At 41.3% G+C, this 15,885-nt stretch overlaps 1 protein-coding gene across 7 annotated transcripts in view; it reads left to right on the plus strand.

Moving 5' to 3' along the window:
- Positions 1 to 30: 30 nt before the first annotated feature.
- LOC6553605 (AF4/FMR2 family member 4) overlaps positions 31 to 15,885 on the plus strand; it is a 33,172-nt gene continuing 17,317 nt past the window's right edge. For 2 of the 7 annotated variants that reach the window (XM_026983670.1, XM_015154928.2), the window contains exons 1-2: positions 38 to 273; positions 684 to 1,016. In XM_026983670.1, coding sequence (XP_026839471.1) covers positions 960 to 1,016 — 57 coding nt within the window. In that variant the 5' untranslated portion in view covers positions 38 to 273; positions 684 to 959. The other 5 variants (XM_001979194.3, XM_015154929.2, XM_026983662.1 and 2 more) reach the window with 5 other exon arrangements.

Below are 15,885 nucleotides of genomic sequence, written 5' to 3' on the forward strand. Positions count from 1 at the left end.
ATGTTCGCCGTGGCTGCCATTTCCATTCGCGGTTCCACTTCCAAATCTCTCTCCCCAAAACTTCCAGGCCCTGCGTCAACTCCAACGCCGTCGCCGTGGCTTCGCTCGCTGGATTATTTGGTGGGACCTTTCAGTTCAGGTTCAGTCGTGTTCGTAACGTCGTCGAGTTGAAACCGGAAGAGCCAGGCAGATTCTCCCAGCTACATATACATATGAGCAGGCAGCAGCAGCAGCAGCGGCAGAGCAGAGAGCAAATCGGTGCAGTCTTAAAAAGTGTGTTTCCCAGTGCTTCACCTGCAGTTTCTTGGCACTATTGCCTTACCAAAGATCCGCTCCAGTGACCACGAACCACGACCACGAGGGGAAAAAGCGGCTGTTAGAAGTGCGAATTGCCAGCGCGAGGCGGCTAAAAAGTATTGCATACCACGGGGCTGCCATGAAAAGTAGATATCGATTTGCCAGGGCATGGAAATAAAATAAGCAAGTTTCTGCTTTTAATGTCCGACAAAGTTGCTTGCCCGTTACAAGCGGGCATCACGGGCTAATTGCGTCCACATCCAGTGGGCCATCAAATGTGTGGGCCGTGTGTGTGTACACGATGTATGTGGGCATGAGATCATCGCCGGAACAGGGCGCCCGCTGGTATGCAATGCTTTTTCTCACGCCTCCATTTCTCCCCGCAGCGGAAGTGTAATCCAATTTGGCCTATGACAATACAAACGCACTTTCTTCGCTACGCATTGTCCAGGTGCGTGTGCGTGTGAGTGTGCGTATAGAGAGAGCAAGCGAGAGGTGAAATATTTAGGTTTAAAGGCCAGGCGCGTGTGTGTGACCCATGAGAAGTTGTTAAAAATAAGCAACGCCAATCGCCGGAAATCGAAAGAAGAGAAGCCCCCACGCGCGTGTGTTTAATTTGTATTTTTGGCACTTTGGTTGGCAAACAGCAAAAGCATTTCCCTATGATTGGCTCATTCTGGAATCTGTGCAGAGCGTGCCCATCAATGCCGGTAGACAAGGTGAGTAACAATCGAAACAATCTTAATAATATATAAAAGCTCTGACTGTTGTAGTTGAATTGTTACCATAATAATGTAAGAATCAAAACCATTGCGGGGATGAGTTATTTTTAGACTGTTTTCCGGGGTTTTCGCTCCCTTAGCCTCTTAGCCCAGTTAGCAGACAGCGAACATTTTGCCTATAGCCTCCAAATCGTTTGATTTATGCGCGAACGTTGTCTGAATCGGCGTGTGGGTATGAGTGTGAGTGCAGGACACATAATAGATTTTTATTGCATACTTGCGGGCGACAAGTGAAAGGGGCTGTAGTCGAAAATGGGGTGACTTGACTTGAGTTATGACTTGTTTCGAAGAATTGCGGGATTAGGGTGAATTTTTAATATGGGGGTATTAAATCGGAGGGTTAAATCGGTCTCAGCGGACCAAACCAGAAGTTGATGGTGAAATAGGAGGTGAATAACTCCCCAAATCGTAATTTAATTAATTACGCAAGCTCTATGTTCTATTCAGCGATTTGTAATTCACGTTCAATTAAAGTTCAAGTGGTAAATCAAATATTTAATTTCTCAATTGCTCAATCATAAGCCCAAAACAAACGTATTTACACATTAAAGTAACTAAAGCAACTATCTGATCGAAATCGCGGTTCAATTAATGTCATGCGGAAATTCCTTGAACTCTTTCAGCTAACTGATTTCCCCTTGGCCACATTTTTCTACCAGCTTTCATAATGTTGATCAATATGGCCTTACGTCGGCAATCCTTGGAGTGTCGTCACAAATCGTTTGTCCAGAAGCATGCAATATTTCTCAGCTTATTTCAGACAATGTAGAGCGAATATATATGGAGTCGCAAAGTAAATAGCTGAAATTCGCTGGCAGCGAATAAATTAACTTGCATTACGCCCGACACCAATCGCGTCAGCGTAAAGTAACAGCCCACAAAAAATAAAGTGAAATACACAGAGAAACATGGCACCAAGGTAAAAGGCAAGAAAATGGGCAACAAGGCAGAAAAGGCCCAGAAAATCAATAGCATATGGCTTGTGGCTTGTTTGGGCCCACAGCTGTGGCCGGCCGGGGTGCCACATAGCGCCCGGACTTGGATTCCGATTCGGACCCGGACCCGGACACGGACACGGAAACCTACTCCGCCGGAGAACGCGCTCTCCAGCTTTCCAGCGCCGCCTTCCAGTCGATTTGCGAAACAGCTGATTCATCACTTCGCCATGACAAAATATAAGATTGCAGGAGAAGCGATTCTGACACAAAATGGACATTCCAAGAAGTACATTTATTCCTTCATATATTCAATATTAGGGCTTTAAAAGGAAAACACAAATAAGTTAAATTAAAACATTAAACGATTAGGTTGTAGTATGGAAAAGATTGAATTGGAATCCACTGAAAATAAGTTTTTTAAAACAAAAAAGCGTTAGCTGCTATATTGGTATACTTTTCACATTGCGCACAAATTGAAGTGTACAACATGCCGTCATTCCACGACCTCGCGCATGTGCAGCTGGCAGAGAAATAGAGATTCGGGAGAGATAGAGATTCGGAGAAAGCGGCGCTGAGAGAAAGTGGGAGGGAGCGAGGAGAGCGCCTTTTAGCCGGCTTTTGCTCGACCTTCTTGTTGTTGTTTCCCGCTGCTTGTTCAGCCATATGACGTTCGAGGCAAATTGTCTTGCGGTATTACATCAGCGCAGAGTAGTCAAACTTTTATGGCGGCACCTTCGCAACCCACTCCCACGCCTACTTCCCACTTCCCGCCCACTTTTCACCCCCGAGCCACTCATCCACCAATCTAGCGGCAACAACAAGTGCCGGCCAAGTGTCGCCAGTCGGACGACGGTTGCATGCCACACGCTTATCGATTCAGCCGCATATGGTTACCGCCATGTTTAATTCTTAGTCACTGCTCGGATCGATCCAGTGCGATTCGCCGAATCCTTACAGTCAGCTGGGCGTCGCCCCGATGTGCACTGAGAGAATTTTCCCACGCAGAGGGGAAAATACCATATTGAGAAAGATATGTTTTCAAGCAAGGAATAAATGTGATGGAAACGGTGCATTCGATGGCAGTATGAGTCTCTAACTAATTGAGTTGTGTTAGGCATATTGGTCATATTGTTTCGACTTGGGTGTTAAATACTTAAATGCGAAATTGTTCTCTGTGTAGGTCCACTCAACTTCGAGTTATGCCTAGTTATCTCCCACTGACACTCGCAGTTCTATCCGCACTATTGTTTCCTCCATCTATAACCATCCGCAATGTCTTCCGCTGGATTGTGTGGAAGGCGAGGCGGTTGGCTTTGTGCGCGGCTATCTTCTGGATGCAGGAAACTGCCAAGAGTTGGGCACTTCCATACACAACATAGTTTCAGCTCCCTGCCGTGTAACCACGTTCATATTGACACATTTTCTGCGAGCTGGCTGGGGATTAGGTCTTATGCAAAAGCAAACGATTATAATTGCAATAGCAAATAATCATTTATTGAATACGAGTCAAGTGCAAAGATAAAACTTAAATAAGAAGATTATTACAAAGCGTACGCATACTTTGTAGATATTTAATGATTATGATATTTTAATGATATTTAATTATCTTTAATATATAAAATATGATTTTGAGCTACGGAGATTGTGAGAGAAATTAAAGCAACCTTAATATTCCTAGTGAACTCCCTCAAGCTTTAATATCAAGGGTATTGCTTTGAGAGTCTTATTATGATTGAGAACTTTGAACTTCTATTGTGCATCCCAGGCAACTCATTCTTTTCCGGAAAACCCTTCTTATTGCATCTAACGAGGGCAATTTGCACCACTCTGCCGCTGTCTTGCCACAACAGTTTCCTCGATTGCCAGAACCGAAAATGGGGAAACCAGAGGCAACTCAAGCCACTGCGGGCCAGGAGCCCAGGGAGAAGGAAGTTTTTCGTTTTGTCTTTTCGGCGATTGTTGAAAACCGATGTGCATCTCCATGGATTTGGTGGAGGAGCTGCAGCCGGGTGAAAAGTTTTCTAATTACTTGGGGTCAAGTGTTCGGAGGCGGCTGGTGTGAAATCAAAAATGAAAAACACTCTTCTGTAAAATGAAACTTGTTTTCCGTTTATATGAAATTGTACTGGGAAACTGTTCTGAATTGTGCTGACGTGTACACAAAACTGACTGACTGGTTAAATATTTGAGGGGCGGGAAGTGGGCGAAGCACATGTCGCACGAGAGATTTGCTTTCTTTTTCCATTTTCCGGACTTCTGTTGTTTTCAGGTTTGCATTTTCAGTCAGTCATTTGGTTATTTGCATATTTTCAGCACAAATCAGTGAATCGCATGCAGGGCGAGTATAAAAATTGTACATTTCTCAGAAGTTTTTATTTAATCTGCTGCATTCTGATTCTTACTTTATTTGGTAGAAATTGTTTATGGTTCCTTAAAAGTCGCCATTTATTTGCAATGTTGATTGTATTTTTATCGATTCAATTTTATGACGGAACAAAATACATTTAGTTAGGAGAAAATAACTGAATTACTGTTTACAAAAATAATATAGCTTTAAGTAAAATAATAGGAATGAATTGTTAAATCAATCAACAAAATGGCACTTCACTTTGCCTGCTCCTGAATATTCCTGGCAACTTTATTATAGCCTTGATTGTTTGGCTTTTATGTGCTCGGGCTCTCATAGCGTGTTAATCAGCAACAACTTTTCATATTGATTTTCCTATTCGACAGCCATTAAAAAGTGTACACGAATGTCGAACGAGCACGAAATGTCTATCAAGTCGTGCTCATCAATGTCGGCCGATTAGAACTTGTATGGTTCGAACTTTTTCCATTAAAGCAGAAGCTTTTGATACCCGGAAAGAGCGGCGAGTGATGCAGCTATAAGATAGACGGTTAAAAAACAATTAAAGCCATTTGCTGATGATTTCCGTCTTATCTCATTTGAGGCAGGAAGGCACCGAAAAACGCCAAGAAGAAATTAATTAATTGGCGAAGGCGCATCGCTAACCGTTGGTCCATGCGACTACGCCCCATCCTTGGCACATTACGTCAACTTTGGCTCTAGTACTTCCACCTCTCAGTCCCTCCAACCTCGCATTCAGCCATACAGCCATACAGCCATACAACCCATCCATCAGCATCCTGGAGAGCAGCGGCCGTGCCGTCACATCGTCTAACGTATTTCAATTTCAATTTTCTGCCTTTGAACTAATGCAATTATAATAATTTCCCTGCGCAAGTGAATGGATTACAGGGCCGGGCTAACGGCCTGCCAGGTGCCACATGCCACATGGCACATGGCACTTGCCATGTATGCCGTATGCCTATGCTATGCGCCATATACTGTATGGATGGGTCTGCACTGACGCAGTCTTCAAAACCCCTTTTAACCCGAGCCTCAGCCTCTGAACCCATCACCATGTGGGCTCTTGGCTGGCGACCAAGTTGCAAGGGGCTGTTGATGCTGACGGTGCTGATGGTAATTTTATTGGACAGTTGGCGGAGAGGGGGAATATCGCAGGAAAGCTGGTTAAGAAGCTCTTAGGTTTCCTAGACATCTCACTTCTAATGTCATCACTTAGTATGCCTGCCATCCATTAAATTCTATATGCTGCATTTCTTGAAAAAATTCACTTTGGGCAGATCTATATTTATTGGTTTTAAATGGAAGAAAATCCTGGGATTTATTATCCAGAAGCGCAACATTAAAGATTTTATGCACATTAGCTCAACCTTATGCAACTCAATTTACTTGTCTTATTAATATCAAAAAATTTGGAGTGCTTTTAAATCCGACTTAAATACGGGTTGGACTACAAGCGCGTAACGTTTCGCCCATAAAAAGTCTGTGTAAATCGTGTGCCACCATAATTTATAACGATTATTACATTCAGGTGTTCTCTTCTACATCACTTGAGCATTTTTTGCCTGATCTAGCTTTTCAGGCTTTTAGAATCCTGGGCAGCACTTCCACTTTTTAGCCGCGAATGGAGAGCACAGGAAAATTCTTCTTTTGCATAAAAAGTTAAACGTTCCACGCTTTCAGGCTCTAGTGCTGCCTTTTGCTGCGCTTTTGTTTTTAACTTGGCCAACACAAACAAACCGAAAATGTGTGTGTGTGCAAATCCCATTATATAAACGATATGAGAACTTGTGTGCGTATGCATTTTTTATGCGTTTGGCCGGCGGGAAGGGGAAAAACTTTTGCTTAACAATACAAAAGCGTAAAATATTTAAGTGGCCCTGAAGGGGAAGCAAAGCGAGGGGAAGGGGAAGTGGAAGGGGAAGCAGTCCTGCTCCTCATCTGACCTTATTTGCTTATAAGTAATGTGTTAGCTTTGGATTTTGGCAAGCGAACAGGAAGTCGCTGCCAATTGGCCGGGGATAAATGCATATAAAATTCCCAAAATATCGGAGTGATGTCAGCCGAAAAATGCTGCTGTATGCTCGAATATTCAACATGTTTTAACAAAGTTTAAATAAATAATTCAATGGCCATAAATCCCCAATATTTCGGCAACTCAAGGTAGCCGCAATAAAATTCTACAAGTTTCTTCAAGGAAAAACTGTGCTGGCACGTTGTCATTCGCAGGCTGGATATAATTTCATATTACTTGCCATTATATCGCGATGGCAATGGCAATTTGATATGAAGCTGAAATATAAATGGAACTGCAACATGAACACAACAATGGACAATTATGTGCACAGCCAAGAGATCTGTATTCACAGAAGCATTAGCACATATCCATTCAAACACAGATGTTTGTTTTCCACGCTGCAGTGCAATTCTGTACTGCATTGTCTTAATGGCATTCAACCAACGTTCAGCGTTTTCAATTGCGAGCATTGAGGGATTTAGCCAACTCGGCTCCATCACGAGCCAAGTTCATCTGGGTTTAAGTGGACCCAGCTAGGTCCGCTGATTGCGCAATGTGCCAGACATGTCTGTCGAACACATGATTCTGTTTCGGCATAGTTCAATGTCTGGATTAAAACGTGGCCATTCGATAAAGTGTTTACAGCAGAAATAAGCGGATAGTGCTTGTAATGAATTTTGGTTATAAGATTGACACTATTTTGATGTAAAATTTGTGAAAACGTTGTCACACAGTAAAGAAAGTTTCAATTTCTTGACTGAAAAGCGAAGCTCACCTAAAACATTTATGTAGTGAACATCGCTCATAAAGTTTGTTTGACGGGCTTCAAATCCTTCGTCCTTTCACTGCAGCAATTTGCCACCAAATGAATACTTCCGATAGCCTGCTTCCTGGCTAGACAGCTCTGCGGCGACTCCGGACCAAGTTAATTCAGCACTGGCTATAACGGATATAGAATGCTGATAATTTAAAACTTGTCAGCTTTATTAGAAGAATATAAAAAGAAAGCGCGATTTAATCCTCACCCTTTGCGGATGACTTTATTGACGTAATCAATGATGTAACTCAAAGTTTGCCTAACTCAAACTACTGTAGCCGTAACCATTAATCAAATTAGCTGACCCTAGTTACAAATAAGGCTATATCCAGGAACTGAACAGGGCATATAATCTGTCAGAATCAGAAAGATAAAAAGAAAAAAAAATTCACGAAGTTTTCTCACTTTGCATTTCAGCCTTATTTTGTTTATTATTCTTTAGTACAACTTCGTGCTTGGAAAAACAAAGGCTGTGCATAATCTAAACTGCTAAAGTTTGGCATAATGACTAGACTTTGTTCCGTGAAAAGCGGAAATGCGGTAATACGAGAATTCGAAGGATGCTGAAATGAGTTCACCGAGAAGTTGACATCACATTTGTTTGCGGCATTTTAATTTTGTTTTTCGTGTGTTTTCCCTTGCGTTTCGTTTTCCATCATGGATGACGTAAGTGCGGAGTACTTATATAAGCGGAAATTTTCATTCGGAATGCACTTTGATTGCAGCCAGGAGGAGCTGCAAATTGCCAGCAGATTCTGCGGCCAGATAGAGAGACGCCAAAGGAAGTTACGACCCAGAAACTTGGCTAAAATAGTCGAAAGTGGAATGCCTTACCTCAAATGACTGTGCGAGTCTATTCTAAAATTTGTATTATGTTTTAACGAAAGGGAAGGGAAGGTTAAATTAGCACACCATTAAAGATAAATTTATAACTATAACGTGCGAGATTAACAAACTCTCTGATAAGATCACATAAGTGCACTTAGTGTTATTCAGCTGTTTATATTGTGTATACTACATACTAGCATAAATTCTTGGGGTTTTGTATGATTTTATAGCCGCTTTCAGGGTTTTGGGGGACTGAGAGCTAAGCGCGTGCCATATCGATGGGAAAGTCGCGTTGTCGACAGCGTCGTTATTCACATGAGTGCACTAAGCAGAGCATTTCACACAGATACTCATCCACACAGACGCAGGCAGATTCGTTCACCCGCACACTGACAAAAAGCACTCGTGCGGTAATCGCTGAACAAGGAAAACAAAAGCAAAAACCATTGAAGGCACGCACAAGCAGCGGAAAATAGTTTTTCTTTCGTTTTCCCCACTTTTTCCAAGCTTAAAGGCACTATCGAATTTCAGTTTAATTGCTGAACATTAAATAACGCTTAGCAGCAGATGCATGCGTGTATGGAAATGGAGATGCAGATACGAGTATCTTTCTGGGCGACTCTGACATTTGAAGTTTGGCTCGGGGGCAGACGACAGACAGGAAAATGCAATTTAGCTGCCCACCCCCACACCCCCTGAAGTTTTTGTTGTTGCGCCGTAGGAGGCGCGCGTAATTTCAGATGCATTCTGCTCACAAATATGACGAATATGCCAGGTGGGCGGAAGGTGTCACAAAAGTTTGCCTCCATAAATTGCTCAGGAAGTGCTGCAATTTCTCGGCCCAAGTGTGTGTGAAAAGTTTTCTTTGTCTGCGGCTGGCAGAGTGAGCAAGGAAAGAATTTGATAACTTAAATGGATTTTAATTTTCATTTGTTTGCGTAAAGAGATTGCAAAGGTTAATGCTGTCAAAACTAAGGGAACTCTTAAGTTTATTTGCACATACAGAGCTACGTGCCGAGAAATATCCCGACAAATGCGCCTTCATTTCAGTTGATTTCTTTTTATGAGACTAACATTTAAAACATGCCGTTTTTTTAGTTCAGAACAATAAGTTAGGCATACATTTTATTCCCAGAACTGCAGCAAAATAGGATAGAATGCTTTGCAGATTCACTGGCGCAACTTCGTGGCGGCTATATTTATTGTAATTCGTTGAAATAAGCAATCTCCAGACTACATTTTTCTGTTCGGCCTGAAAGTTGAAACGTGACGGGGGGAACAGATATCTGAAATATGCAATGTATGTACCCGTATGTTATTCCTTAGAAAATTACTGAGCCCGATGACTGATGCAGAATTTATAGAGCTTGCCGGTGGATTTTTCGCAGTTGCCACAAGCAATTTGATCGAGACTTGCCCAAGGACTGGGCCACATAAATCAGCGTGTCCCATCGACAGCCATGTCAACGCTAAGCCGTCGAATCAAAGCCGAAGCCAAAGCCAAAGCCAAAACCAAAGCCAAAGGCCCCGAGCCATGCGGTCCAAAGGTATAAGGATTAGAATTGAAAAGGACCCAGACGATGTGGAGCACATGGGCTGTGGGGAGAGCAATAAAAGCGTCTTAAAAGTTTAATGTCCCTCGATTTGCGGTTGCATACAAATGACTTTTTAGCCGTCGTCTATGTGTCGTCCTCTGCACTCCTGTTTCCTGTCTGTCTTCCTTTTTGCCCTCTGACTTTTGGCTTGGGGCGCAAATAAATCGCAGCACTGAGTTTAACGACAGCCTTCGCCTCGCTATTTTCTAGCCTAATTGTATGTTTACATTAAATTGTTGCATAACTCGTCCGCAGTTCTCCCGAACTTTAGTGGTTGGTGAAAGCTTTTTGGCTGAAATCAATTTAATAAGGAGCACAGAGTTAAGTTTCAATGTGATAGCTACCTTTTCGTGTGCGTGTTGTAAAGAGAAAGTTGAAATGTTAAATGCAGAAGATAGGGTTTTCAGCATATTCCTTTCAATTTAAGTTACATTTAGGCAGTGATGGTGAATTCTTTTATTTCCCAAATACACATTTGCCAAATACAGCCTACAAGGCTGTATGCATTATTACTTATAACTTCATACAGTTTCTGTAATCGGTGTAGTATCATCGGCTCGTTAAAAAGTATGGTAGGTAGCACAAAGCGGTTCCGACCCTATAAATATATATATTCTTGATGAGAATCAGTAGCCGAGCCGATTATATTTCTTTAAATATCATTAGCATTCATCTCGTAGATGGTAAAACCAAAGACACTAGAATAATAAGATGCGTAACGGGCATACATTGGTTTTGCACTATGCAACCAGTTTTTTGGTGGCGGATAAAATTGAGAGCATAAAAATCTAAAAATAGAATTCACTTGCTTGTGTGAGTGAAAACAGTAAACAAAAAAGTTGTGCTAGAAGACGATTTTCGGTCCGAAATCAATTTTGATCTAAGAAACGAATTTTGATTAATGTTTTTCGTTGTAATATGAGCTAAATATTATTTAAAAATTGACTATTATTTTTTTTTAAGAAGTTGTTTTAATATTCTTTAGTTAAAATCGCCGCTTGAATTATCTAAATATTTAAATATATTATATAAATATTTGTATTATTAATTATCTGAAATATATGTATTTTTTGGTACCCAGGGAACACCACGGGAAGGACATTACAATTGTAATGGGGTCGTATATTTATATGACCTTCGAGTCGACTTGAAATAATAAATGTTAAACATAAAATATTTCCATGTTTATGTATGTATGTATGTATGAATCTATGTATGGATGTATGTATGAATGTATGTATGTATGTAGTATGTAGTATGTAGTATGTAGTATGTAGTGTATGTGTTACTTGCACAAAGTAGTAAAAATTGTCTTAATTAAAGCCTGAAGAATGTTTAACTTACTGTCGGAACACATAGTTATTGCCGCTTTGAATATTTGCTGAGGAAAAATATTTTCTTGTAGCCCTATAATTCCCAACTGGTTCTAGCTAGGACTGAGGCATGTCTTCTAATTTAGAGTCGCAAAATAGTTCAAGTCATCTCTCTTACCGGACGAGCAGTGAATGTAGTGTATGTGTAGTGTATGTACCGGTGCATGTATGTACGTATGCATGTATGTACGTATGTATGTATGTATGTATGTACATATGTATGTACATATGTATGTATGTATATACATATGTATGTATGTATGTATGTATGTATGTATGTATGTATGTATGTATGTATGTATGTGTGTATGTATGTATGGATGGATGGATGGATGGATGGAAGTATGTATGTATGTATGTATGTACTGTATGTGTTACTTGCACAAAGTAGTAAAAATTGTCTTAATTAAAGCCTGAAGAATGTTTAACTTACTGTCGGAACACATAGTTATTGCCGCTTTTAATATTTGCTGCTGAAAAATATTTTCTTGTAGCCCTATAATTCCCATTACTTGCAAGATCAAATTGACATCCCTCTTGAACAAATAACCGGGCAAATGTTATTCATACAAGTGTTTGAAATGTTATAATATTTATTATAAAATATTTATTCATAAAAAATCTTCAAAATACAATATAAAATTATTGTAAAGAAATTGATTACCCTACACTGAAAAGGATATTTTTATGTTTATTCGTATACAAAGTGCTCTTAAATTAATCTCGAGCTGTAAGTAATTAAATAATAAACTATTATTTTGTCATAATTATATTAGTGAGTGAAATAGTGAGGTCTTTAAAGTGAGTAGTAAAAATTGTCTTAAATAAAGCCTATAAAATGCCCGAAACGTATTTGAAACGCATTGGCACAATGGCAACGTATGAATCAAACGTATGAATCAAAATCTGTCCTGTTTTTTCATCATTTTTGAAATTTTCAGCCTATTTTTGGCGTATTGTAATCGTATGGCGTTACGCATCTTATTATTCTAGTGTCTTTGGTAAAACCCTGGCTGCGGTCGTAAATTAATTGCCACTAATTAAATGTTGTCTGCATGTTGTTCTGCTTTTATTTGAAAGGAAACTAAATCCATATTTATGGAAGACGGCAACTGCAAAAACGGAAAGAAGGCGCCCATGCAAATGAGCAGTCTTCTTTAATTTAATGAAGGTGACCTCCAACCTGAGCTTTACTTGCGTTGGGTTCCACGCTGTGTCTCGTTGCCTCGTCGACCTCTTGTGGTATATCTGTACAGTGCGAAAAACTAGACCACAAACAATAAAAACGTTAAATAATCTAGCCATTTGATAATGCCAAACATTTCTAAGAGTTGTGTACGAGTATACCCAATGAAAAGTGTAGATAGACTTGCTTTCTAGAGCCTTGCCCTAGTGCCACAGAATCATTCGATTACCTATTGGCTTATATTTCCACGTACTTTGTTGGCTATCTTGTACCAGTGGCCAGCTTTAACTGACTCCTGGCTGCCGGTCAATCTGATCCGGGTCGTGTCTCATTCTCAGAGTGCAGCTGGCAATTAAATTTGTGGCAGCAGCATCATTTCTGCTCGCCTGGGGCCCTGCTGAGTGAATTTATTGCCGGCACGGACCACGCAAAATGGCAGCAAACATCCCACGGGCCAAGTTAGATGAGCAATCGAGCAGACTAAGCCGTTGTGGCACAAAGGCACGCACTGGAGAAAAACTGCAACGGGGTGGGGCGGGTCCGGCTGCGGCCGACGTGGAACTCACCTGATCAGGTGCTTTGTAGGCTCGGCCTGGCTAGCGGAAACCATAAAAGCACCGTGTGTGTGCGGCTGTTGTCCGTGCCAGACAAAATGGTGTCAAATGGCAAAAATGCATCGTAAACAAAAAGTAAATGGAAGAACTTTTCAAACAAGCCGAGGGCTGCGGCAGAAGTAACAGCCCGGAACAGCAACAAAGGAAGTTTTTGGCAAACTGCAGTTTTAAGATAACAATTTGCATAGCTGCAATATTTTTTAAGTGTCTTGAATCCTAAAGTTGCAATTGCGACAACATTTTTAAAATACTATTACAATTGGGCAATCCTTTTATAAAAATAGTAATGGAAATAAATTTGTAATTATTTAATTTTAGCGCCAGTTAAAAACATGTGAAAATAATATGATTTTTAATAATTTAAAATTGTAGTATACCGCACAAACTTTCCAATCCTACCTTTCGAAACGCACAGGACCAAGACATTTTCTAGCTCCCCAGAAATGCGGTTGGCACTTCAAAGGACTATACCAATACACAGGCAAACATATGAGACCGCAAAACAAGGATCTCCGAGGCGATAACTATGCTTCGAGGTGTCATTTTGCTTGTTGTGCCCGCATAAAACTTGAAAGGTCCCTTCGGGTAGATTAAACACGCACACGAACGTCCCACTCACACATTTCTGCGGTCAGAGACTTGAGTGTGTGCGGGTGTGTAGCTAGTGTGTGGTGCAACTGACGCCTGCAAGTATGCTACGAAAAATACTGAAACCCAGCCACCCCCCATGAGCCATAAATTTATATCCAGAATGTGCATCGGATACAGGAAAATCTATACAAGAAATATGTCTGCAACGTGGACATTTATTTATGGGATAGTTAGAACGCCACAAATTGGGCACCGCGCCATGCGCCCAGTATTCATGCCAAATAAGTGGCAATTAACTCGTGGAAAATTCATTAAAAATCACTTGGTGCCAGCGCTCTGACCTGACCCCTTTAAGCCGTACACTCTTCACCGTTTACAATTTTAATTAAAAGTAATCCAACCAGCAGGAGGATTCTGCAGCCCGCCCATCTGTCAGCTGTGGGATAGTTGGGATGTCAGCAGGCTTATCGGGATTTCAACATCACTGCACAGGGCGACCCAGTGCCTCGTAGCTGAGGGATTGCCGCCTATCTCGCCAGAATGATTAAAATTTAAGCAGTATGATTTCCCCAAACTACACACATTCGCCTAGCTGGCCCCAAAAGACGCACAACGCTCAAAATTCATGTGACATTAAAGTTTAACACACTATCGAAAATAAGCGTATACACGCTATTTAAATATTTATGCTAGAGTGCGGTTGCATTTGGCGACCGCAATCAATTGGACCACCACGGGCATAAATCAGTTGGAGAAATAGAAGTTTTTTTGCAGGAACCGCCTCCCTTGACATGATAAATTGTTGCAGCTGCCCAGGAAATACACTGAAAGTTGGTGGGGTCGTAAATAAGTGTGCAGGTGCGAGGCTGCCACGTGGCACGAGCCTCCCCGCACTTTTGGCAGTGCGAACGAAGGCTGCGCTCCTGACATCAACTGCCAATTCATATGACAAACGAGCCCGAGTTTTACCCCAATGAAATGAGCTCTTGCTGCTAAATTATGCAAAAGGTGCGTGCCATCGAGGTATGACGCTGCAGAAGGCGTGGCACTCGATCCAGTCCGCCCAAGTGGGCCCATTGATTGGCAAGAAATGATTCGCCACAGCTCCTTATAATTGGTGCAACGCGTTGGCTGATGTTGGAGTGTGTCTAGACTGAAGGGGTTTTCCCGCAATGGGTTAAATACCTCTGGGGTCATTGTTTGGATTATGTGTGTATCCTTGAGGGAGAGTGGAAGCTATTGCAGCTTAGTTTATTAAGTGCTTTAGTGTGATTGGTATAATGTCACAGGTTAGATTTATTAGGCCCATTAAAAACAGAGAGATAATTATCAGTTATTCACAGGAAAGGCGAAGAAAATTTAAAGATTGGGTAAGCTAAAAAAATCATTAAAACCTTGATAACCATTTGTGTCAAGACTATATAAAGTCAAAGGGTAAAACTATTGCCGATTTATTTATAATGAAGTAAGCGACCGATCCGATTAGGTGTTTAAACATTAAAATTAAACCAAGGAAATGGGTGCTGCAAATAATTAATATAATGTTTACTGTCTTCTGACATTGCGTGCCAGCCGGCAATTATTTCATTGCACAAAAGTGGAGCAGGAAACGACGTCGAGACAACGAAAGTTAAGCTCAGGTAGACACACGAAAATTGTTCGGGGCAGGAGGAGAGTTCCAAGCCGGCCATAATTAAAGCGAGTGACGTGCCCGCTCCACGAGAATGTCCTGGAAAAGCTGTCTGTCCTTTCGGCCAGGACAATCGCTGCAGCTGTCTTAGCCAGTTTGTGCTTGGAAGAGTTTAACCCAATTTACAGCTTACATGCAACGACTTCTGCTCGAAATGTCCAAGTCTCTGGGTTTAGATCGATACGCGCTGTCGTGGCCATAAAATAAGTCGCAAAATAACACAAGCACAAGCCGTAACTGCCGAAGTGGCAGCAAGAGTAACTGTTGCAGTAGAAAACAGGCCATTAATATGGATTTTTCTCTGGCCATTGTCGCAATTATCAAATGGCTGCAGTTGTAATGGAGAAAGTGGGTGGACGTACTGCCGCATTGAAATGCGGCAAGCCGCAATTTGGCCGAGAGCCCGGAATGAAACTGTTTGACTAACCAGCCAATTGGCCAAAAGCCCTGGGCCCAATAGTCTGGCCCTGGCAAATGAAAATATTTACATGTGGCCATATGTAGCAGTGGTTGGCTTTTTGTCGGTCTCATTGTGGTATTTGTCATGCGTTCTGCTGTAATTATTATCCATGCTAAAATGCCCATTGTGCAGTTCAGCAGGCAGACCTATGTTAACGGAATTCACATATACTCCTAAATGTAGTTGTCAGAGCTATGATTTTACGATATTTTAATTACTAAGGCTTATATTCCACTAATAAAATATTGAATTTTCCTTTCACATAAAAGAAAACATTTAAAATAAGAACTGTGCTGGAGTAGGCCAGTGAACCCATATTTTATTGACCT

Source organism: Drosophila erecta, unplaced genomic scaffold (assembly GCF_003286155.1).
Source record: "Drosophila erecta strain 14021-0224.00,06,07 unplaced genomic scaffold, DereRS2 tig00000000-arrow-pilon, whole genome shotgun sequence".
Lineage (NCBI taxonomy): Eukaryota > Metazoa > Arthropoda > Insecta > Diptera > Drosophilidae > Drosophila > Drosophila erecta.